The sequence below is a fragment of the Bubalus bubalis genome, chromosome 20, assembly GCF_019923935.1.
Source record: "Bubalus bubalis isolate 160015118507 breed Murrah chromosome 20, NDDB_SH_1, whole genome shotgun sequence".
Taxonomy (NCBI): Eukaryota; Metazoa; Chordata; class Mammalia; order Artiodactyla; family Bovidae; genus Bubalus; species Bubalus bubalis.
Genome location: NC_059176.1, coordinates 59,797,674 through 59,820,416, shown reverse-complemented (window position 1 = coordinate 59,820,416; position 22,743 = coordinate 59,797,674). Strand labels below are relative to the sequence as shown.

At 51.9% G+C, this 22,743-nt stretch overlaps 1 protein-coding gene across 3 annotated transcripts; it reads right to left on the bottom strand.

The window, feature by feature from the left end:
• Positions 1-8,912: 8,912 nt before the first annotated feature.
• NR2F2 (nuclear receptor subfamily 2 group F member 2) lies at positions 8,913-22,236 on the bottom strand. Of its 3 annotated transcripts, none has more exons than XM_006044256.4 (3): positions 21,459-22,236; positions 13,139-13,666; positions 8,913-10,405 (listed from the first exon to the last, which is right to left on the bottom strand). In XM_006044256.4, exons 1-3 carry the CDS (start codon positions 21,499-21,501, stop codon positions 10,131-10,133), a joined length of 846 nt encoding a protein of 281 aa, XP_006044318.1. In that variant the 5' UTR covers positions 21,502-22,236; the 3' UTR covers positions 8,913-10,130. The 3 variants fall into 3 exon arrangements, with proteins under 3 accessions (XP_006044318.1, XP_025127289.1, XP_044789314.1); XM_025271504.3 differs by lacking the exon at positions 21,459-22,236 and adding an exon at positions 15,277-17,068; XM_044933379.2 differs by lacking the exon at positions 21,459-22,236 and adding an exon at positions 13,824-13,969.
• Between the last annotated feature and the right edge of the window lie 507 nt (positions 22,237-22,743).

The following is a 22,743-nucleotide window of genomic DNA, read 5'->3' as shown; positions in this document are numbered from 1 at the left end:
GGCTGGGTGGACAGACGCAAAACCTCAGACACCCCCCTCCTTTCCAGAACCTGGGGTGTCTGCAAAGAGAAGATGCTAAGGGGAAGTAAGAACTATCTAATAAATTAGCAAGCTCCTCTCTGGAACTTGCCAGCAGCCCTGCCTCAGCTGCCTGGTACAGGTGAACTGGACCTCCTACTTTCTCATGATGCTCCAGGTCTCCATAGGCACCCCCAACCCCTGCCAGGACCAAGGACAGGCAGACTGCCACCAGGCAGTCAAGGGGATTGGCCCAGAGAGAGCCAGGGAGGTGGAAAAGGAGTCATTTTCAAGAAGGAAGCAGTTTCTGTTCAATGCAGATTGTTTCCTAAACTGCTTATTGAAAGAGACAGAAGTGTGAGTGAGAGAGAGGGAGTAAGAGAGAGAGAGAGAAAGGATGAGTCCCCTATTCTCATCATGTTGTAGTTATAAAGAATAGAATTTTGTCTTTGTCTGGAAACCACTGTATTACTGTGGTTATTAAACAAGCCGGCTTCCCTTCTTAGTGTCAAGGCAAGGAGAGAGGGATAAAGAGAAAGGGTGAGCAGACAATTCATTTTCAAATAATACAAATTAAAAGTAAATGTGTTTTTAAAAAATTAAACCTGACTGATAAAGGCAGATGTGAGATGGCAGTAAGAGAGAGAAACGGGAGGAAAAAACACAGAAAAGAGTCTGAATTTTTAAAAAAGACCAATCTGTGCAGAGTAATCAGGAAAAACAGCCTGGGATGGAAAAAAGCAACTGCCATTTCCTATGTGGTAGCTCCATGACCTTAAGAAAAATGGAGAAGCAGCTCTACCTTGGGGTGGTAGTTTTACACTTTGATTTTAGCAACAAGTATCAAAATATCTAAACTAATTGATTGTCGAGTTCCTTGGCCCTTCTCCAAACAGCAATATAGATTTAATTGTATGTTGTTTAAAACTCCATTTCTCGAACAGTGTGAAACATGTAATAAAAGTCATAAACCGTATCGGAGATTCCCCCCCACCTCCAGTAGCATAAATACCCGACTGACACTTGGAAATCTTAGCTAATACTTTTAATAGGCTAAAAAAAAGGGGGGGGGGAGGCATCTGAGAGGGGTAGCCACATAATAAAATCTAAACTGTTAATCCATTTTAACTCATTCAAAAAGAACCTGTGGTTTTTGCAGAGGAGGGGTCGGGGTGAGGAGACCCCACGTCAGAGATCTGATTTGTTCGAACTCGGTTCAGCTAAACCACACTCCCCTGAAGCAAAGCAAGTAGTGAGTGGCCTTCCAGAAGACTACAGAAGGATCTCTACCGGGGAAAACGGAGCTGAAAGTTGCCAGCGAACTGCCTGGCCCGAGCTCCCCTCTCGCTCACCGAGGCGGGGAAGCCGGTCGGCGGCCGTGGCTCTCCGCAGGCCTGGGCCGGGCTTCCCCGAGGCAGAGAGGGGGGCCGGTGGCGGGCAGGAGCACTCCAAAGCGGCGTGGCCAAGTCCCCCCGCGGCCCCTCCCCGGCGGCCTCCCCGCATTGTCCGCGGTCATCCCCGACCCCCCCCCACCCCCACCCCCGGCGGCTGCTCGGGTCCACAGGCAGCACCGGCGCCCCCCTTCCCGGCCCGAGGCATCTCCGAGGAGGGAAGGGAGAAGGGGAGAGCCCCGGCCACGCCTGCGATGTGCTCCGGGATCGGCCGCAGTCCCGGGTTCGCGGCCGCCATGAAGCCGTCGGCGGCGCGCGGGGCGGGCCGGGCCCTGGCGTGGCCACGCGGGCCGACTGCTGGCGGAAATCTGCAAAAATCCACGTGAGCCGCCCCCTCCTCCAGCCGCCCGCGGCCCCTGACACGGCGGCATTGAAGCCGGCCCGGAGGTCCCCGAGGTCTCCGAGTGTGACAGTACTCAGCATAGCGGGTAGATGGCACAATTTTCTAACATTTAGAGAGAGGAACCCACGCTGGGAGCAATAAGTCCATTTAAAAGCCCTTTATTTAAAAGGAACAAAGATAACTGACAAGCGAAGTACAGAGACATCTCAATGAAATTTCCAAAGAAGAAAGAGAAATCAGAGGCCAGAGCAAATGCGAACTGGGCTTGATGGAACAGGCCAGCACTTTTCCTCCCCTCTCCAGAAGAAAGATAAAAAGACAAAAAGAAAGAGGTGGTGGTCCGTGGGGGTTTGTGCGCGTTAATGATCACAGTCCAAACCAAATTCTATAAAACCCACAGCCACAGAAACTTTAAAATGGCCGGGTGGGCTCTGCTAGGGCAGGTGGGAGAGAAGCTAGATCTGTTCAGGGGAAGACACTCTGAAGTTTTGCCCTCTGCCTTAGGGGCTCCATCCTAAACTCGGAAAATAGCCGCCTCTGCTTTGGCTTGGCTGGTCTGGGGAGCCTGGGGACGGCAGGCCCGCCGGGCACCCACTCTGGGCACACCGGGGCCCTCTGAGGGCCTGGCAGCCCAGGCCTCTGTCCTGAAGCCGCCTCTCCTAGAATGGTGCCCAGGGCCCAGCGAGGATCCGAGGACCTAAGATGTGCTTGAAAGCTGGGTACTCGAGAGCCTAATCGCAGGAACAATTGCTCTCTCTTCAAAACTGAGAGGAGCGAAAGGCCGCTCACTGATGTCACCTGGCAAAACCAAGACAGCCCACACTTCATCGCGTGCTCACCCACTGCCATCACCCACTCCCCATGCCCAAACCTGCAAGCCGGGTCCCCCACTCGTCCAAAAGGTGAGACGGAGACCCGAAGGCCCAGAGGAGAGGCAAAAGGCCAGGAGAGGGGCGGTGCCCCTCTGGTCCTCCGGGTGGCGCTGGCCCCGGGCGACCCTAACCGCCCCCCACCCCTCCCCGCCCCAAGCAGGCGGCGGAAGAGGTGAGGTGGCTAATGCCCGCAGGGGGTCAAATGATTGTATTTGGGTGGGTGCTCGCAGACGTATTTGCTGAGTAAACCTCCCTTGCTGAGTTGAAGGCGAATCCCCGTTGATAAATCCATCATTACCGTTCAGATTCAGGGAGGCAGCCGCGCCACTAAATTCATCTTACATTTGTAGCGCTTTAATAGACATTTATTAAATGCTTTTAGAGAGAGGCATGGGGCGCGTGATTACATCCTAGTTATAGACAGAACATAAAGACCCACGTTAACACCCATTTGCAGGAAGGAAGGAAGAGGTGGGGAGCGGGGAGAAAAAGCAGAGGGATGGGGCGAGGGGAGATGGGGCGGGCGGGGACACAGCGCCTGGGCCTTATTAGCCGGGGCTGCCTGGCGGGGAGTGAGGCAGGAGCCGCGGGAAGCCTCCGGCTGCGGGGCGGAGAAGCCCCCGTTCGCCTCGCAATTCCCTGGGCTCCCGTTCGTTCCGCACCCCGACCCCGCTCCGCCTGGGGGGGCTTGTGGTCTCAGTCGCAGCGCAAGGGATGCTCGCACTGCCTCCGCTGACCCTCTGCGGTCCCCAGCCCCCAACTCCTCCTTGACTGTATCCATCCTAGGCCTCTCCAACTGACACTCCTTGGAGCAAGCCAGGGAGAGGCGGCAGGGAAGCCCCGGCACTTGAGGATTCCGAGAGCGCCTTTAAAGCGTCCCCTCCGCCCCACCCACCCCCCCACCAGTTAGCCAGAGAGCTGAACCAGGCCTCCCTCGACACAAAGCAGACCGGCGCCTTAGCCACGGGGCGGGAGAGCCCCGCTCGCTCCAAGGTGTCCCTGGCCCGACCTGCTCGGCCTGTGGAGCCCTCCTCCGTCCGGCGCCAGGAGGGAGCCACGCCACCTTTGCACCTCTGACCATCATCCCGCCTGGGGACCTGCCCCAGGCTAGCCTCACGGCCCTCGACCTGGCCCTCGACCTCGATCTCAGGGAGCTGGGCCTGCGGGAATGCCTGGGCCTCCAAAGGGCCTAACCCTTCCTGAGCGCCCCAGGGCCTCACCTAAAGGCCCAGTCCCCGGCTCCGTCAGTTCTGCGCGCCTCCTCGCTCCCCGGGGACGCGGCCACCAGCCCCGGCCGAGGGCAGCCTCGGTCGGGGCTGCTGGCCCTCCCGGCTCTTGGTGAGGAACACTTCCGCTACCTCAAAGTTACCATAAGAAAATAAATACAAGTGACACTGTGCTGGGCCAAAGCTCATTAGTTCGCTGTCCAGGCCTAATAAAGAAACAGAAGCGCAAATTACAGAGTTCAGCTTCCACACACGCTCTGTCACCCGATATCAGCGGACGGCGAGCCTGATTCCAATTGCTCCGAACTTGCTGCGCAGTTCGGCCCCCACCCCCTCCTCGCAAGCAGGAGGTAGGGTGGAAAAATATAGTTCCAGAGGGGGTAATGATCAAGCTTTTCCTCTCGGAAGCCTGCGCCACCTCATTTCCCATCAGTAATCCCAATAAAATTAACGTCGTGGCTGCAATTGAAAAGAGGAGGGCCCGCGACACTCCTGAAATAACACACTCTCCCCCAGCAAAAGGTAAAAAGCAAAACGGCCCTTTGTTCAGCTAATTAACGAAGGCCCAACTCCGAAAGCAGATGTGTTTGCTTAGCTAATCACAAGCATGTTTCTTTCAAGGAACGTCATTTCGAGGGGGCCGCTCAGGGGAATGGGAAAGGGGGACACAGCAACCCCCCCACCCACGTCCTCTCTGCCTCAGGGGTCTCTCACCCCCAGACTGAGATCCAGAGGCTAAACCAGGCAGCCCATCTCTCACACCTCTCTCCCTCTCGGTCCAACCCCAGAGGCCCACTAGGCACCTCGGGGCTTGCCTGAATGCCAGGCCTGCAAGACGCAAAGGGGGGAAAAATGAAAAAGTTTTAATGACACAGATGCCATATTAAATGAGGCAGTTTTACAGTTCACTTTGAATAAGACGCTAACTTATTACAAGTCTGTTATCAGAAGGACGATAAGATTTATAACTCCAAGAGCCAGCTTTTCCCCTTAATGACAATGGATGTTAAAGAGAGGAAATCTGTTCTCTATTAGAGGAGATGAGAGTCCCTTCCCTGTTTTCGGGCATTTACAGATGCGTCCAGGAGGGCAGATACCAAGTCCCTTTGTGTCTCCTTGTGAAAAATTCGGCCTTTCCCCTTTGGCTATGAAACCGGGTCTCCTGGTTGGGTTAGCACCTCACTCAGCCTTTCAGCTTGAGCTTGGCAGAAGGAAAAAGAGCGAGCGAGAAGGGCAGGGAGATAGATAGAAGTGGGGATGGAAATGGAGCGGGTGGGGGGCGGTCTCAGGCCTTCACGCAGGAAAACTATTTCCCCCTCTTTCTTTGCCATACAACAGATAGCTTTCTCCTAAACCAACACAGTAAGCAAACTTTAAAAAACTGGGGTCCTATTACAAACCAACGCCCAGCACTAACTGCTTTAAAATTACTGCATAATTAGATTTAGTTGAATTTCACCATTAATTAGGCAGCCGCACTGCAGGGAGCCTTTGAAATCTGAGAAAATGGGAAAAAATCATCTGAAGCACGTTTTTTAAACCTAACTTCAATAAATCTTGACGAGGCCCGGAATTCAGAGAGTAACCTCACTTCCCTCCCAGGAGGCTGAGGGTAAGGGTCTCCAGGCCTGGGCTGGAGCTGCAGTGGGACGTTCAGGGCGATTTCCCCCGTCGGCGGAGAGCTCAGCCCGGGCCCAAGCCAGTCTCTTAAGAGGCCCTCAGGAGACCCTCTATGGGCGGCCGGATCTGTCCCACGGCCGACCTCCCCTGCTCTCAAACCTGTTCGATAAAAGAGATCATCCCCCGCTACTGCAGAAGCGCTCCTGTCAGGGGCGCCGTCCACGCCGGCTCGTGCGCTTCTAGGGCCTGAGACCCCCGCCCCCGCGCCCGGAGCCCGCCCTCGACCCCTGAGCGCCCCCAGGCAGCCCTCCACCCGGAAAGCCCCCTTTCCTCCAAGTTTGCCACGGAAGCAGCCAGTTAGCTGTGCCCACGTCCTGCGGGGGGAATGGCCGGCCGGTCCCCACACTCCACCATCCCGCCCCCACCCCACCCCAACAACTCGGAGGGGCTCGCGGGACGACCCCCCCAGCTGCAGCCCCTACATTAACGAGCGCGACGACTGACCGAGGTTTGTTCCTATGGCCTCGCCCCCTCCCCCTCCACCACTCATTGAAGACCAGCGGTCGTGGAGGCCGACTTTCTCTCACTCGGTTCTTGCTGAGGGGGCAGACCTGGAATAACCTCTCCTGGTCATGAGGGGCGGGGGGCGGACGGAGAAGGGGGCCACCGCGTCACCAGCGTGTCCCCTCGCAGTTCTGTCGCTCTAACTACAGGCACCACCGAGGCCCGCACTTACTCGCCGGGGGGAGTTTGAAAACGAGGGTTCTCTGCCTGCAGAAGCAGCGGCCTTTAGCCCCTAGCCCCCCCGCCCCCGCTTTTTTTTTTCCCCCTTTCGGATACCCAATGTGTTTCCCATTAGCCGGCCCCGCCGCGCCTGGCAGCCCGGCGCTCGCGGCGCGCTGGGAGACGCCATGTTGGCTCCGCTCACAGGACCCAGTCAGGAGCGGGGCTTCGCGGCCGAGTTTCGCACGCGCGCGCGCCCCCCGCGCGCCGCTCGCCGCCTCACGCGCGTCCCGGGAGGGCGGCCCGGCGCGCCCGGCACCCCGGGCCTTCCGGGGAGAGCTGACGGGGCCCCGCCGCGAGTCGGCGGGGGGCGGGGGCCGGGGGCACCTCTCCTGCGGCTGCTCCCGGTCCCCGGCCCGGCGGCCGGCTGGATGCTCGCCCCGGCATCCCGTCTCCGCGGGGCCGGCCCCGGGCGCAGCCTGCGAACTTTGAGCCCCGGCCCCTGGCGAGAACTCGCTGCTGAAGGGCCGAGGCCGGGCGACCGCGAGCCGAGCGCACGGGCTAGGATTCCGCAACCCACCCCCTCCACTACCATCACCACTCCCCTCCCCAGCTCGGTCTGCCCCCGGGTTTGTTTGAAAGTGGCGAGAAGCAGCGGTCGCCCCTTTCTCTCTCTCTCTCTCCTCGGACCATTGTTGCATTTCGCGTCTAACTGGGTTCTCTCACACCCCCCCCACCCCCGAGCACCAACAGGAGGAGGGGCAGCGGGGTTGGGAAAAGAAATAAAGCGAGCTCAGATCAGATGTGGGGGGGCGGGGGGGGGGGTAAGGGGAAAAAAAAAGCAAGGAAAAAGAGACACTTAAAGGGAAAGAGTCGCCATGTTTAGCAGCTTTTTAAAAAAGATCTCGTCAATTTCACACAGAACGCACTCGCTGGGTCCCAGCCCTCGTCTTTTGTCCAATTCAGTCGCAGCAAAGATCTTTTGTTCTAACTCAGCGTGAAAAGAAAAACTTTCTTTAAATGCTATAAACTTAAACCAAACTCAAGACTCTAAACAGATCCTCCTCCGGCCACTCTAAACATATACAAGGGGTTTTGTTTTAACCGTTTGAAAAATTTTGGGTCCTGTTTTTCTGCCTCGCAGATCCCAAGCTACATTGCTGCAACTTAAGAGAGTGAGAGAGAGATTTCCAATGTCTAGAACACATGCTTAAAGCAGAATAAAACAGGGACTGTCTTTTGCTTTGAAAATCATAAATTATAATTTAATGCCAATAATAATTTACAACAAATGGCTGTTTACAATAAACTAACACAAAACAAACAAGGCAAAGGGCCTGTGTTTTACTTATTAGAGAAAACTTCACACACTCACATGGATAGCACTTGCAAGAGGAGAAAATAAACAACAACCTACGAAACCTCAATCTAGAGGTCAGCAATGTTCTGTCATAAGAACATACTTAGATTTATGTATGTATATATCTACAGAAAGAAGCTGAGGGTCACATGGAGAACTCCGCTCCGATGCACAAATCAGACAGATTTTTCTGGTCTACATGTATTGACTGGAACTGAGTATCAAAGTTTAATACACTTTACAAAATGATCCCTTTTCTTTCACATCCCCTTACCCACCACCCCCTTTTAAAATCAAACCACAACACAGTGATGTATGATGGTGGTGTGGGTACTGCAAAGCCTCAGTAAGAACAAAAATTGCAAGCTCCCACACACTGAGCTTCCTTCAAACCAGGACAAGAGAGAGGGAAAAGGAAAAAACAAACAAACAAACCTCCAAAACAAAATAGTTAATACTTCCAAATCCACACACCCTATAAAGTTTCCTTCTTTCTTTCTCTTCTTTTTCTTAATTTGGCTTTTAAGGACAAAGGATCCCAAGAGTAGTACAGATTGTATCTACACAATCTGAAATGTCAGAATGTCGCTGTGTTTTTATGTACAGAACTCCAATGGAAAAGATTTCCTTGACCTGTGGTCATGCTCTCACAGAAGGAACGTATAGGGGGGAGGGGAAGGCAGGCCAACTGCAAGTTATCATATATACATTAAAAATAAACCCTTCAGCCACTCTAAGCTACATCACTGATTTTGAAATCCTCTCAACAACCACCCTAGATGAGAACCACAGAATATTTTTAAAAATCACGCCTACTTAAGGAAAAACTCATTGCAAACAACTGCCTTCTATTGACAAGGCTGGATTAGCTTGCTTGAACCGCCTTCTGCGTAACTGTCAGAAATGTACAAAACAGTATTTTTTCCTGATCATAAAATAGATACTGATCTCCAGATTTCTAATACTTTTCACAATACCTTCCCTAAGCAGGCACTTAAGTGTGACAAATATAAGGGCCCTTTTTTTTTTCCTGGAAAATCCATTTTTAATTAAAAGAAGGATTAGGTGAATGGGGGTGGTTTACCATATCAGTATGGCACTTCCTAAACCATAGATAAACCATTAACTTCAGCTCCCCCCACCCCATCACACCCAAATTAAACAGGCAAATACACTAGTCTACCTTTGAACAAACTGGCTGAGGGAAGTGAACAAATAGAGCGAGCCCCTGGCCCAGCTCAGAGAGAGCTAGCTCACAGGGGCTTCTCGATGGAAAGACAGTGGGGACAGCCAAACAGGTTTCAGATATCAAATAATATTTTAATTTCTGAATACTTTCAATTTCCTTGGAATATAACACACAAAGACTCGACCAAACAGTTCAGTTATTATAACTTTTACAGTATACAGAAATGTTGCACTTAAAAAAAAAAAAACCTTCAGTTTTTTTTTTAAAAACACAAACTGTAAACTCTAAGATACTGAATCAATCACGTTACCTATAAGTGCCAACAGTGTTATTTTGTCATGCTGATTTCAATGGTATTTTTTAAAAAGGGAAAATATCAACAATTATAATACAAAGGGTTTGCAAATATACAAACAGATATAGGATTTTCATAACAATTCAAGAACTAAGCGGGACCCAATTCAAATTACAAAAGTTCACTTTTTATTCAAAACCTCAGCATGTGTCTTGGACACATTCCTTGGCTGCCAATAAATTCCACAGTTCATTCTCTTTCTTAAAATATTTTTAAAAAGCTAGGTTTGTCATGGTGTCTTTTGGGGGGCGGGGGTGGGTCAGGGTAGGGGAAGTTTTTAAGTGTTGTATGTGGTTCCTCCAGTTCTCAAATTAGAGTGCTCAACTTCATCTAAAATTTTTGGTCACCACTTGTAAGTGCGTTTCCATCATCTTTGAGTTGCCTTTTAAAGTTTTATGTCTTCCTATGATATTTTCATGGACTCAGTTTTAATTCTTGCAGAACATATATTTTAAGGATACACAGTTTTTAAGAAGCCAAGATTATATCAAAACTTATTATAGAACCACAGAATAAACTGGTTTGGAACCAGAAAAGTACAAAAAAGAACAGCTAGAGGTACATAGACACAGGACAATTAATAATTTGGAAAAAAAAAAAAAAAAGACTTACTTTCTCCATTCTGCTAATTTTCTCCCAATCTCCTTAAATGCACTTTTAGCAATATTTTTCCAAAATTTACCAAAAAAAGAAAAAAGACTAATTTCCTTTTTATACAAAAATGATAAGTAGCAAGTTGTTCTGACCGACACAGGAGTTTTTTTTTTTTAATGCATTCTGTAAAAGTTCATTCGACAGTCTTTTTTTTTTTTGGAAATTCACAGTCCATTAAATTCTTCCCCTCTCTTCTTTTAGCAAACTTGTAACATCCTTTTATATCCTTTCTTAACAGAAGGAATTTAAGCAAACAAACCAGTCTTTTGCCTTTTCTTTCTCTCTGTTTCACTCCCCCTTCTTATTTTGATTGATTTATTTATTGAATTGCCATATACGGCCAGTTAAAACTGCTGCCAGACAGTAACATATCCCGGATGAGGGTTTCGATGGGGGTTTTACCTACCAAACGGACGAAAAACAATTGCTCTATGACTGAGGAGGAGACCGTGCGGAGGGAAGGGAGGCGAAGCAAAAGCTTTCCAAATCGTGTTGGTTGGTTGGGGTACTGGCTCCTAACGTATTCTTCCAAAGCACACTGGGACTTTTCCTGCAAGCTTTCCACATGGGCTACATCAGAGAGACCACAGGCATCTGGAAGAAAGTTTAAAAAAAAAAAAAAGAAGAAGAAGACGACGAAGAATTCAGTCATCAGATTAAGAGGTTTGAAATGGGTCACATGAAGTGTGTGTACAGTGCTCTGTCAAACTGCCCCAACCGGAGCAGGAGCAAATGCCTACGGACTGAAAACTTGGGGGCTGGGGAGGGGGGAACCGTGTGAGACGGTCCTGGGATATTAGCTTTAAAACAGAACACAATTCAGTGTACTGCAGGCTTTCTATGTCCCACTCCTCAGGCTTGGTGACCGGGAGGCCCAAGCAAAGTGCACCGGGTGAATCCAGCTCAGGTCAGTAAACAGACTGACAAACAGATGAAACCAAAACTACCAGTGCTCCGCCCCTCCTCCTCTGTAAATAATAGTTTGGCTTATAATTATATAGTGGGGGGGGGGGCAATAACCTGGCCCAGCCCCGGGTAATGGTGCCCACGACCCAGCCTCAGATTCTCCCCAAAGAGGGCGACTCATTTTTCTCCAGTCTTTGAAACTGATTTAAGTGGCCCTTTAAAACTGATCTTGTCAGTTTAGCCTATTGAAGGGCAGCCATGCAAACTGTGATCTCTCTGTTCATTTGAGCTGTTTCTTTTCCCTCCTTTTCTTCTCTATCCCTTTTTCTCCTACCCACCCCCCTGATTTTTTTTTTTTTTTTTTTGGTAAACCCAGGTCCCTCCGAGAAGAAGAAACCCCCTCCCTGTTATCTTCAGGAAAACACGTTTCTTTTTCGGATATGTGAAAATACAATAAGTGCCTTTGAAATGAGAGGCTTCTCAGTGAAGGCGGTGCAGGTTGTGACCTGACCTTTGGGGGCTCCTCAGGCAAGACTAGGGCTAACACATGCATATTGTCAATCCTTAAAGCAGATATTCAAAAAAAGCCGCCACTGAGTCCACCCCAAGAACCAGAACACACATACAACCTCCTCATGTGTGGATCTAGGGCTCTGCATATCTACAGAATGCATAGGTGTCTGTGATCAGAAATTAAAAGATCTGTTTGCATTGGACTCCTTCTCTCCGCAAGTGCACTGTCTCTCTCAGAATCAGATAACAGGGACCTTTATCTCTTTGTGAGGCGATCTGCATTCTCCACACAGGCCTCTACATTTTACAAACACTAATAAATTAAACTGTTACAAGAGTATCAGGCATTTCTTTCCCTGGAAGACTAAGGTAAGTCTAAGAGCTAACAATGAGCTCAAGAAAGGAACCACCGCCTGGATGGTCTTGGAACATGGGCTGGGTGTTGGGTTGCAGGAAGGGTTGAAGGTGACTCTGGGTTAGGGGACGATCCTGTCTGTACATTTGCATCAGGCAACCGTTCTAGTTGTGACAGGTCCCCCGAGAAAAATAATCCAGATCCAAGCCTCTGCATACAGCCCTTCCTTGCCCAGACACTGCCCTTTAATTGATTACCTAAAGACTTTCAAAGACAGAATTTGGGGGTGATGGTGGAGGGGGTGGATTTTATGCAAAAAGAGGTAATATATAAAAGAAAGTGGGTTAAGGACTCAGAACCTACGACAGACAGACTCAGCTCAAGACTTGGGTCCCCAGATTTCCTTGGAACAATAAGGAAGAGACTGTGGATCTTTTTGTCTGCTACAGGAACTCCTCAGCTCTCCTGGTGTCCTGACTACAAGCTGCAAAACCTACAGTGGGTGACTAGGTTCCAAGCCCTACCCAGGTCCAAATTTTGTTATCTTGAACCGGGAGCCCCCTTCCTCTCTGAGCCGTGACAAAGGGGGTCAGCTGACAACTCGGAACAAGCATGTGGAAGGGGTGATTTCCACCCACCTGGGCTCTGCTGAACTCAGCCTGGGGGGGCCAGCCAAAAGACTCAGGTGTGGCCCAAAGTGGTAAGCCAGACACCTTCTATGAACATTTGACCTCCAGAGTTAATTAACATTAGATCTGTTACTCACACAGGTTAAACTACCTGCAAACTAATTAGATTTCATAATGTAGTCAGTGATGGTTTTATATCTCTGGCAACACTCATATCCAGCCCAAGTTGGAACACACTTTGGGGTGTTTAAAAATTGCCTTAAGTGTTTGCCTGGGCGGGGGAAACGAAAGACCTGAGTCTTGAACCCCCTGCAGACATTCTGAAGAGTGATGATGGCCCCTTTCTTCCTCCTGCCCCTTCCTGACAGCTCTTTCCCCTCTCTGGACAGTCTGCATTGTTTTAAGAAAAAATATGCTTTTGAAAATTGCTGCCCTCAGGTTGGCCGGGCCTGGAGCTCCAACTTGCACTGAGTTAGCAGGCAAACTTTTCCCCCTCCCGCCAGGGGCAAACCTTCCCCTGAGGGGCTGATACCAGGACTGTTCCAGTGCCTACAGGCATCTCCCGTAGGCTCAGCCCGGGTGACTGGAGAGCCATGGGGGTAGAGAAGATTCCCGCTCAGCTGGCCCAGAGTGCCTGAGGTGAGGGAGGGAACAGGAGCGTGCATCCTGGTCTGGCGGAAGGGCAACAGGCCTGCGAGGCTTCCCCATGGCCCATTTTGAGAGAGTCAACAGTCTGAAGCATCCTTCCCGTGGCCCAGCCTTCCTCTCCTCTCCCCAGAACAAGCCTGCCGGAGCCCCACCGCTAGGCAGAGTTCCCATTCCAAGTTTCCCTCGACAGTGTGGCTCTGGGGGCTCCCAAGGGTTTTAGGCCCTAACTCTCAGCTGGGAGCCCCGAGGCGCGGGAGAGGCAGGGTTCCTTCCTACCTGAGGTGAACAGGACTATGGCCTTGAGGCAGCTGTACTCGGCGGAGTCGACGTGCAGCGCTTTTAGCTTCTCCACTTGCTCTTGGAAGATCCGTATGTGGTCCATAAAGGCGACCACCCGGTCGGCGGACATGGGCGAGGCGTGGAGGCCGGCGGCGGCCAGGAGCGGGGCGACGTGGAGGGGCATGGAGCACTGGGCCGCGTTCAGAACGAACAGCTCGCTCCAGGTGAGGCGGAGCAGGGCCACCTGGTCGGTGATCTGCAGGTCAGGGAAGAAGGGGATGTTCCGGGCCCACTCGACGGCGCTGAAGAGCATCCGCGCGGCCAGTTCGCAAATGTTCTCGATGCCCATGATATTGTTGGGCTGCATGCACTGGCTGCCGAAGCGCGACGTGGGGTAGGGCTCCGCGCGCAGCAGCAGGGAAATATATCCGGACAGGTAGGAGTGGCAGTTGAGGGGGTCCCCGTTGGTCAGCGCGAACTGCCCGTGGCTCGGCTGGGTGGGCGGCATCCTGCCCCTCTGCACGGCTGCGGGGAGGAAAGGAGACACTCCGCCGTTAATGCCCAGCCTCGTCTCCCCTGCTCCCATGGCAGGGTCAGCCCCAAGCCCGCCCCCCTCACCCCCCAAAACTCCCGACCCCGACTCCGCGCGGCGCAGGAACCGGCAGGCCTGCCCCTCTCTCACCGGCGAGCCAGGGCCACCGACCCGAGGGGGGCCGGGAGCCCGGCCGCCCTCTCCTCCGACCACCACCCAGTCCAGCTCCGGCGATCAGGGCGGCCCACTGGCTTCAGAGGCCCGTTCCAGGCCGGGAGGCCGCGCACCCAGCATGGACCACTTTGCCTCGGGGCCCCCGGCACTGTGGGAGGGATGGAGCATTGTGGGGGGCATCTTTCTTCTTTTACTGCTGAACGGCTGATATTTTTATTGATTGGAGGAGAAGGAGCGCGGGGTGGGGGTGGGGGGGCCCGAGGCTGGGGGGAGGGGGAGACGCTTTTGCAAAAGACACCGAGGAGCTTCACCCCGGACGGCCTGTGGCCACCCCAGCACCGCTCTCCATACCCCACACCCCGAAGCCCGCAGCCCCGGCCCCACGGGCCACCCCTGGCGAGAGGCGAGCCGAGAGGCGAGCCGACAGCCAAGGTCTGGCGGCAGCCGACTCGGTGTGCTCGCAGGAAGAGAGAGGGCGGAAAGACAGGCCGGCCGAGGCGAGAGGAAGCCGGGCGAGAGGCGGGGAGCAGGCGGCCGGCGGCAGCGCCGCCCGGGAGGGTCGGGGAGGGCCGGCCAGGCTCGGGCACGAGCGGTTATCTGACGCCGGACGGGGAGAGTCGCTCTCGCAGAAACACAAAGAAACCCGGGCGTTCGCTCGCCACAACCCGGAGCCCGCGCCCGGCGCCGAGCGCGCCATTGGCCGAGCAGGGCTCGCGGCGCTCGGCGAATTTCATATCACAAAGACCCAACTCGCGCAGAGCGAAAGCAGCCGCCCCAGGCCCCTCGCCCACCCTGCTCCTACTCCCTATCGCGCTCTCCTCCTTTCAAAAGTGAAAGAAAAAAAGAAAACAGAGGTATTTTTTTTAGCCGAATGTTAATCCACGGAGGGTCACATGAGCGCTGCCCGGGCGGCAGCGTTAATACGGCGAAGTGCATAAAATTGCCATTTGTAATTTGAACCTCCTGTACAAAAAGTACAATCTCAGGTTGATTTTTTTTTTTTTTGAGAGGGTGGGGGCTGGGGAGAGGGGTGGGGAGGAGGGACATATGTTGAACATGCAGGGAAAACAAGGAGAGAGAGAGAGAGAAACGGAGAGGAAAAAGAAGTAAACCAGGCTTTAAAACAACCACCATCATCACCACCACCCCATCCCTTGCAAAAAGGCGAACTCGAATGAACTGGCCATCAATGCAAAGGAAATGAAAACAGCCCGAAGAGAGAGTTGAGGAAATCAGTCGGCCAAAGCATGCGGATTTGGGGGGGGTCTGGGTTCCACTGCAGAACTTGCTTCTAGTATAAAAACCCCTTTCAGCTGCAATACGAAGAGAAGAGCTTGGGGCATCTGTGTCCTTACCCAGAGCAGGCTAGCCAAACGCACCCAGGGCCCCGGGACCCCGGGCGAGGGGAGGAGAAATGAGAGGCCGATACCTTCCCGTCTCATGCCCACTTTGAGGCACTTTTTGAGGCGGCAGTACTGGCACTGGTTGCGGTGGTGCTGGTCGATGGGACAGTTCCGGTTGGCGCGGCACGTGTAGCTCAGGTTCCTCCGTACGCTGCGCTTGAAGAAGCTCTTGCAGCCTTCGCACGTGAACTGGCCGTAGTGCTTGCCGCTCGACTTGTCCCCGCACACCACGCACTCGATGTGCTGCTGCTGCTGCTGCTTGTCGCTGCCCGGCCCGCCAGGGCCGCCCTGGCCGCCGGCTGCCGTCTGGGCCGGCGTGCTGGCCGGGCCCCCTTGGCCGGGCGTCTGTGGCGTGTGCGGGGCGCCGGGCGGCGGGCCGGGCACGGGCGGCGCCTGCGAGGCCTGGCTGCCCTGAGAGCCGGGCACCTCGTCCTGGGGGTCGCGCCACGTGCTGACTACCATTGCCATATCTATGGGGGCCGCGTCCGGACTTCCTGCTCCCCTGGCTGCGGGCGGCGGCGGGCTCCCGGGTCTCGGGCTCCGGCGCGCCGCCTTTTGTGTGTGCAAAGGGTGCGAGAGGGCGCGGGAGGGCGCCCCGGGTGGCTCGGGGGGGCTGGTTGGTTGAGGTTGGTTAGTTTTTCCTTTTTTGTTTCTGCTTTTGCAAAGTTTTGTCGATGGCTCGTCTGGCCCGGTGTGTTTGTTTTGTTTGTTTCTCTCGGCTCAGCTTTGTTGCTTTCGGGGGGCTTTCCGCCGGGGAGGGGAGGGGATGGGGCCGGGGGAGAGCAAGTGGGAGCAGAACGTGGAGAGAGAGAGAGGGAGAGAGAGGGAGGGGAGGGAGAGCTGCAAGTCGATTGTCTGGCTTCAAGACAGAAGTAGGAGGCAAAAAAAAAAAAAAAAAAATCTCTCCAAAGATCTTCCTCGCTCTCACTCTCTCCCTCCCTCTCTTGTTCACTCTCTCGCTCTCAGAGCTGGTGTGTAGCCGAGGAGTTGGAGGAGGAGGAGGAGGAGGAGAGGCGACTGTCCGGGGGCCAAGTCCAGGGCAGCCCACAGTCAGCCATTCAGGAAAGCCATCGAAATCGGGAGGACTCGGAGAGCAGAGGCGCCGGTCTCGGGCGCGCCCAGAGAGCCAGGCAGGCCGGGGCGGAGGCCGGCGGCCCGCGGAGTGGCCGGAGCGCTGCCCGAGTCCAGGGGAATCAGCATGAAAGTGGTCCGCGTCGGGCGCTGAGCGGCGTCGTCCTGGCGCTGGGCCGCCGCCGCCGCCTGCCCCGGGCGCCCCGGCGCGCGCCTCGCTCGCTCCGGCCGCCGCCGCCCGCTTTCGCCGGATAGAGGCCGCTCGCTGCTCCCTGCGGGCCGCCTGGGCCGCCGCCGCCGCCGGAGCTGGAGCTGGAGCCGCCGCCGCCGCCGCCGAAGCCGCCGGGTCGGGCCCGGAGCCGCCGCGTCTAGCGCCGCCGCCGCCGCTGAAGCCTCTGCCGCTGCTGCCGCTGCTGCCGCCGCCGGAGCCGCTGCTGCTGCCGCCGGAGCCGCCTCACACACATAGGGAAAGAGTCAACTCGCCGGCGGCGGGGGAGAAATGATAAAAGAGAGAGAGGAGGGCAGATCACCACCTAGAAGCACATCCTTCGTGCGCAGAGGGGGGAGAAAAAGACGGAGAGAAAGAATGAAAGAGGGGAAAAAAGGCAGCACGGCACCCGGAGAAAGAAGGCAACTCGGGGAGAAGAGGAGGAGGACGAGAAAACACACACGCGCGCACGCACACACACACCGCGGAGAGAAAAGAACAGAGAATCAAAGTGATCAAATATGCTAAAAAGGGGGGCGCGGGAGGGAATGCGATTTATAGGCGCCGGGGCTGGCAGAAGTGGCTTCTCCGCGATCAGCTCACTGAGCTCTCTATATAGTGAACTTTGACACGACTGCTGCAACTTAGCGCACGTTGCCATGGCGACGGCGCGCCTTATAAGGCAGCCGCCGGGGTTGGCCTGGCCAGGCGCGCGCGCGCCGCCCCCTCGCCGTCATTGGCCGGAGCGCGGCGGCCCCGCCATGGCGGCCGCGGGCGCAGCCCGGTCCTAGCGCGAGCGGCGTCGCGGCCGGGGCTCCGGGCGCTCCGGGGGCTCGGGGCGGGGGGCGGGGCGGGGCGGGGGTGGCGATGCCCTCGCCTCAGCCAGGCGGGGGATGGGCCCGCGCCATCCCCGGGCGCGCGGCCACCGCGTTCTGCGCACCCCGCACCCGAGGTTTCCGCCCCGGCGGGGTGAGGAACGCGGCGCGCACGGAACGACGCCTCTTAAAGGCTCCGCGAGAGGCTTTGGATGGAATCGGGGACTTCGATTCTCGCAACTTGGCAATGCCACCGGATCCGCAGCTCGCGCACCACCCGGGGCTCCCGGCGCATCTTGGTGCCCGCGGTGCCAGAGAAAGAGAAAAGCTGCCCGGTTTCTTTGCAGAGGGGTAGTGGGTGAGGATGGGAAGGTACCTAGAGCCCAGCTGGCAGGCATTTTCCAAACGAACCATTTGGTCAAATCCGGGAATAGACCCTTTCCTTATTCAAGTCTGATCACTTGCTCGGTTTGGTGGTTCTTTTTCTTTCTTTCTTTTTTAAATAAAAAGAGCCGTTCAGTGGCTTTTTTTTTTTTTTTTGTCCATGTAGGGTTAACATTTCACAGGTATGTGGCCTGACATTTTAATTGCTCAAATAAAGCATCTCAGATGCTGAGAAGCCGAAGTAGACTTCATCTCATTGTCATGACGCAATTAAAATCAATTTTCTTCAACTTTATTCTCTCTCGTTAGTTTCAGCTAACTCCCAAGCCAGCGAGCGTCCTGACACACACCCAGTCGTGGGGAGAGGTGAAAAGACCTTTCTGCTGGCTGATGGACAAGTGGACGCAGCCTCCAGCGTCCCCTGTGCGTACCCTCTGTACACACATGTAAGCGCACATGTATCAGATGCACATTTGTCAACGTACACAGACAAAGACTTCAGCGACTATGCTCCTAGGTCATAGAACAGTTGAGTAGGACTTCATTGTTCCTCAATTCCTTTTAAGCATTCATACAGCCATTAAAACACACACAGAGATTCTGCCCCAAATTGGCAATAATACCAAGTACAAGTCACAGGAATCACTGCACAAGCCATATTCTACCTCAAGAGATTCGCTGCAATGAGAACAACTTCATTGCCTGTGCCATTCTGCTCAGTGTGCTAAAAATCATCAAGCCGGTTGTATCTCTGAATTCTGGAGCATTTAGTTTTAAACATCAAACATCTAGAATTGTCCCCCAGAACACATTATATTCCAACGCAGTAATCTTTCTGTTCACTTTTGACCAGCTAGTGGATCATCACTATTCAACATTTATAGAACAAAACTGCGACTCCATCATACACTCTTTGCACCAAAAAAATCTATGGACTAGTAATCCAACCAGGTTTATGAACAATTAAGATATTTTACACAAAGCATGCTGAGCTTCAGGAAACATGAACACACATAAAGAGTAAATTAATGACCACAGGAAAGCATCCTTGGTAGTTCTAGAAATCGAGGCAATGAAGAATTTAAAAAAGTAAATTGTACAAATAATTGACATGTGTAGATTGCACTTTGTATTCCCTTTACACACAGGGGCAGAATACGAGGTAAGAACTAAAGGAAGATGTAGGCGGAGAGGGGCTTGGTTTTAGGGCAGAAAAGATCCTCCTTGCTTCATTCTTGAAACCTTCTTAGCCTTCACCGTTTCTCCACTGAAATTAGATATTTCACTAAAGCTGCAGGTGCTGGGATTATTTGAAAGTTTTTTTTTTTTTTTTTTTTAACCTTCAGTGGACACTGAACTATCATGAACCTGGTGTGTAATGAGATTGCCGTAGAGGGAAGCCAGGCAGCAAATTTCAGGATGATTATAGATACAGTATAATTTTCTCCTAAAGAGGACAAGAAGGATGGAAGAGAAATCATTTCAGAGAAGGTTGTGTCTTTTTTCTTCTTTTTCTTTTCAATCACTATGATTCGAGGAGGAATTGCCTAATGCTACAGATGTCAGTAGATTAGGGGCAGACTCAGCAAAGATGTGGTAGGGCTGGGGTTGAGATAGAAAATCTAATGGGTATCCTTATCTCAATTTAATAGAAGATAAGAATAATTGATTACAGAGAAACCCTAAACTTGGCTCTTGGGTGCAGGCATTTCTATGGCAAGATAACCTTCTAGAAACATGCAGTGGGAAAAATTTTGAGGAGCAAGAGTTACCCCGTCCACTTTGAGATTTTTGGTATTTGAAGTACGCTCTGATGGCCTCAGATTTTAAATGAAGGATTTCCCAACCATCTTCAACAGCTCTGGAGTCTGCTAGGCATACGACCCCAGGGCAGCTATAGTCAGAGGTGTTTTTATCTTAGGACTCATTCAGTTATGGGGGTGCTAGTAAAAAGCCAAAAACAAACCAAAAAAATGACTATCAATTGCAGTTAATTTTATTGTATAGAAGAAGAGAGAAGATTGCAGACTGAGAATGAAAAAGAGGGGAGCAGGTTTTAAAATGTCTTCTTCAGAGATGTTCGTATTCTTTGAACAAAACAGCTCTAAGGCTAAAAGATAAATATCAATATGTTGTTTTTTTAAAAAATCCAGCCCAGTCTTTTATTGCAGATATAAATTTATTTTAATGAGAAGAATGGCAGGCTTAAATTTGGCCAGAGAAAGTTGAAAAAACATTTGTTTAACTGTAGGGGGAAAAAAAAAAACCCACCCAGGAATATGATTTTCTTGCAGAAAGTGCCTGTAATTCTACACAAATTAAATCACAATATGAATACAGACCTCAGCAAATGCTGAGTTTAACTCTGAACTCAGTAGAAACCAGTTCTGTCCACCAGGATTCATTGAAATCCTCCTTCCCCTCAATCTAGTCCGTGTGTGTTTTTCTCTTCCACCACACTGGAGCTCCATGAATAGGGAAAGGGGCTTCCATTGTGTCTCTCTGAACTTCCAAGTCAATGCAATTTTTAACCACTGGCTTGTGGTACTTTGAAAATCACCAGGGGCTGTCAGAGTTGGGTCCTCTGAAAAATTTACAGTGCTAAATCAGAGCATATGCTGGGAGGGAAAAAATTGCTTAAGATTGGAGCTAGTACAGTATCTGTCTGCCCCCTAGTGTAAGAGTCCTCGCTGCCTAAAATTCAACTTTAAAAGAAAAGAGCTCTTAAAGGGAAACGACTTTGAGCTCACGTAGGCATAGCAGAATGAAACTTCTGTACATTTTAATCTGAATAATTCTTCAGGATTTAAAATTAATTGGCTTTGACTTGGTTGGACCGGACTCAGATCTCGCTACCTCTGCGTTTCCCGATTTCCTGGCGGAGAGGTGATGATTTTTTTTTTTTTTTTTCCTTCCTGAACTGGGTTTATGTGCGTCCCCCTCACCCCCTCCTCTCTTTTTCTTTCTCTGTCTCTGTCGTCTCTCTCGCTGGCTTTTTAAAAATGAGGAACCGTTCCTTGAACGTTTTGGATAGAGCACAGAATTGCTTAAGTCAGCCCGACGCGGTTGCAATAGACAGCAAAAAGGTAAACGTTTGCCTGAAATTCGCACGCCAGCTCCACCACCCCGCCCGATGGTGAGTACCCTTCTCGTCGCGCTTCTCCTCCTAGCTAACCGAACGCTCGCCTCCCCGAGCCGCGGCCGAGGGCGCCGGGCAGCGCTTTCCGCCCTCCCTGCCTGGCTGGTTGTCAGTTGCACAAGGTTGCAAAATGCAGCGCCGAGGCAAATCGAACAGTAAATTCTGACACTTAGTGCGAGCCTAGCAGCTCCTTTGCTAGAAAACCGAGTCGTCTGTTGCTTGGAAAAGCACGCTTATAAGGACTGGCTTTTAGTTTGCTCTAGCGAAGGAAATGAGTTTGAGGAGATGGGAGGCACCGCAGTCTTTACGCTTCGGTTTAATCATATTTTGGCAGCTTTGCAATTGTATATTCCCCCTCTTCCCCCCTCCACCACCTCTCCTACCACACACATGTAATAAAATATGGCAATGCATTGAATTGACGGTCTCCCCTTCCCCAAACCCCTTAAACCACAGTCCTAGGCATTCCATACACGTTAGCATCCGATTTTTTCTTGAAAAACCCCAAGTCATCCCCAACCCCACATAGCACAAGGAGAAAAGTGAGAAAGGAGAGAGAGAGAGAAAAAAAAATACTGTAAGTAAACATACCAAAACCATATTTGCCTTGTTCAAGGTCCCAAACCGCTTGCATCTTCCTTCTAAACAGGAATAACTCTCCTTTAGTTTGGCGGGTGAAATAAACCGCTTTGTTGGCCCCCTGAAAAGATGTGTCTTTGATAATTAAAGAGAATCTCCTCCTCGGTGTTTATCTAAGCGATTGTGCAAACTGATAAAAAGTAGGCACTAGCCTGCAGGGAAAAAGAGGAAAGGTGAAGGGAAAGATCTTCCACCTCAAGGAAGTGCTTCCCCATGTATCAGACGCTCTCAGCCTTGGAAAGCCCTGCACAGTAACTTTAGAGAGACGAGGTTTCAGGGAGCTTTGTACATAGCTGCTGAGGAATGCAAGCCTCGCCTTTAAGAAAAAAAACCCCAAACCGTAGGTAGGAGATGTCTGGAGTGATCCTTGTCTCTCATCTCATTCCTTAGAAGGAAGAGTGCGTTGTTACACCTTGTTTGGGGCTGGAAAGAGGAGACTTTAAAAACACCCGTCCAATTGAAAAAAATCTCCCAACTTAATGAGTTTAGTCGGAGGCTGGGGCTAACGGCTCAGCCTCAGCAGAAAACCGCCAACAACTATAGGCGATAGTGCAGAGCAAAGACGACCCAAGGCACAGCCAAATTCCACTGTTTGGGGTCGAGAGGGATGGAGACTAATCCTAAAGCAAGTTGGAAAAAAAAACAGAGGTGGGAGAGGAGGGGAAAAAAGCAGCAGCCTCACAGACTGGCAGACAGGCTCCCCTCACCCTGGATCAAAGATAGAACTTGAAACAGGAGGGCAACATTTTCCTAGGAATCCGTTGAAATCCTCATTTTCTACTTTTAACTACCCCCCAAAGTGATTTTTCCCTCTCCCCTGCGGATTCATGCCTACCCCCCCTCTTCCCATTTCTGCTTCTAGAACTTTCCTGAAGCCGGAACCTATTTCTTTGGGGGGGGAGGGGTTCCCTACTCCAAGTCTTCAGATAATGAATGCCTAATTCACCCCCTCCCTCCATCCACCTCCCAAAATGAATAAAGGAAGCAGGAATACAGTAACTAGTGAAAAATGAGAATAAACTATGCTGCCTCTCAGAGTTTAATACAATTTTAACTAATGGATTTTTGTTTTGTTTTAAGAGAAGAATAATGGGGGAAACACGGATCTTTTATTTTAGGAAACTGTTATGGTAAGATGTATGTCAGAATTAACAAATGGAACTAACGCTCTTCGGCTGCTTCTTGTCCTTGTCTTAAACAGGAATTAAGTTAAACACAGTGCTGAATGTTAATTACA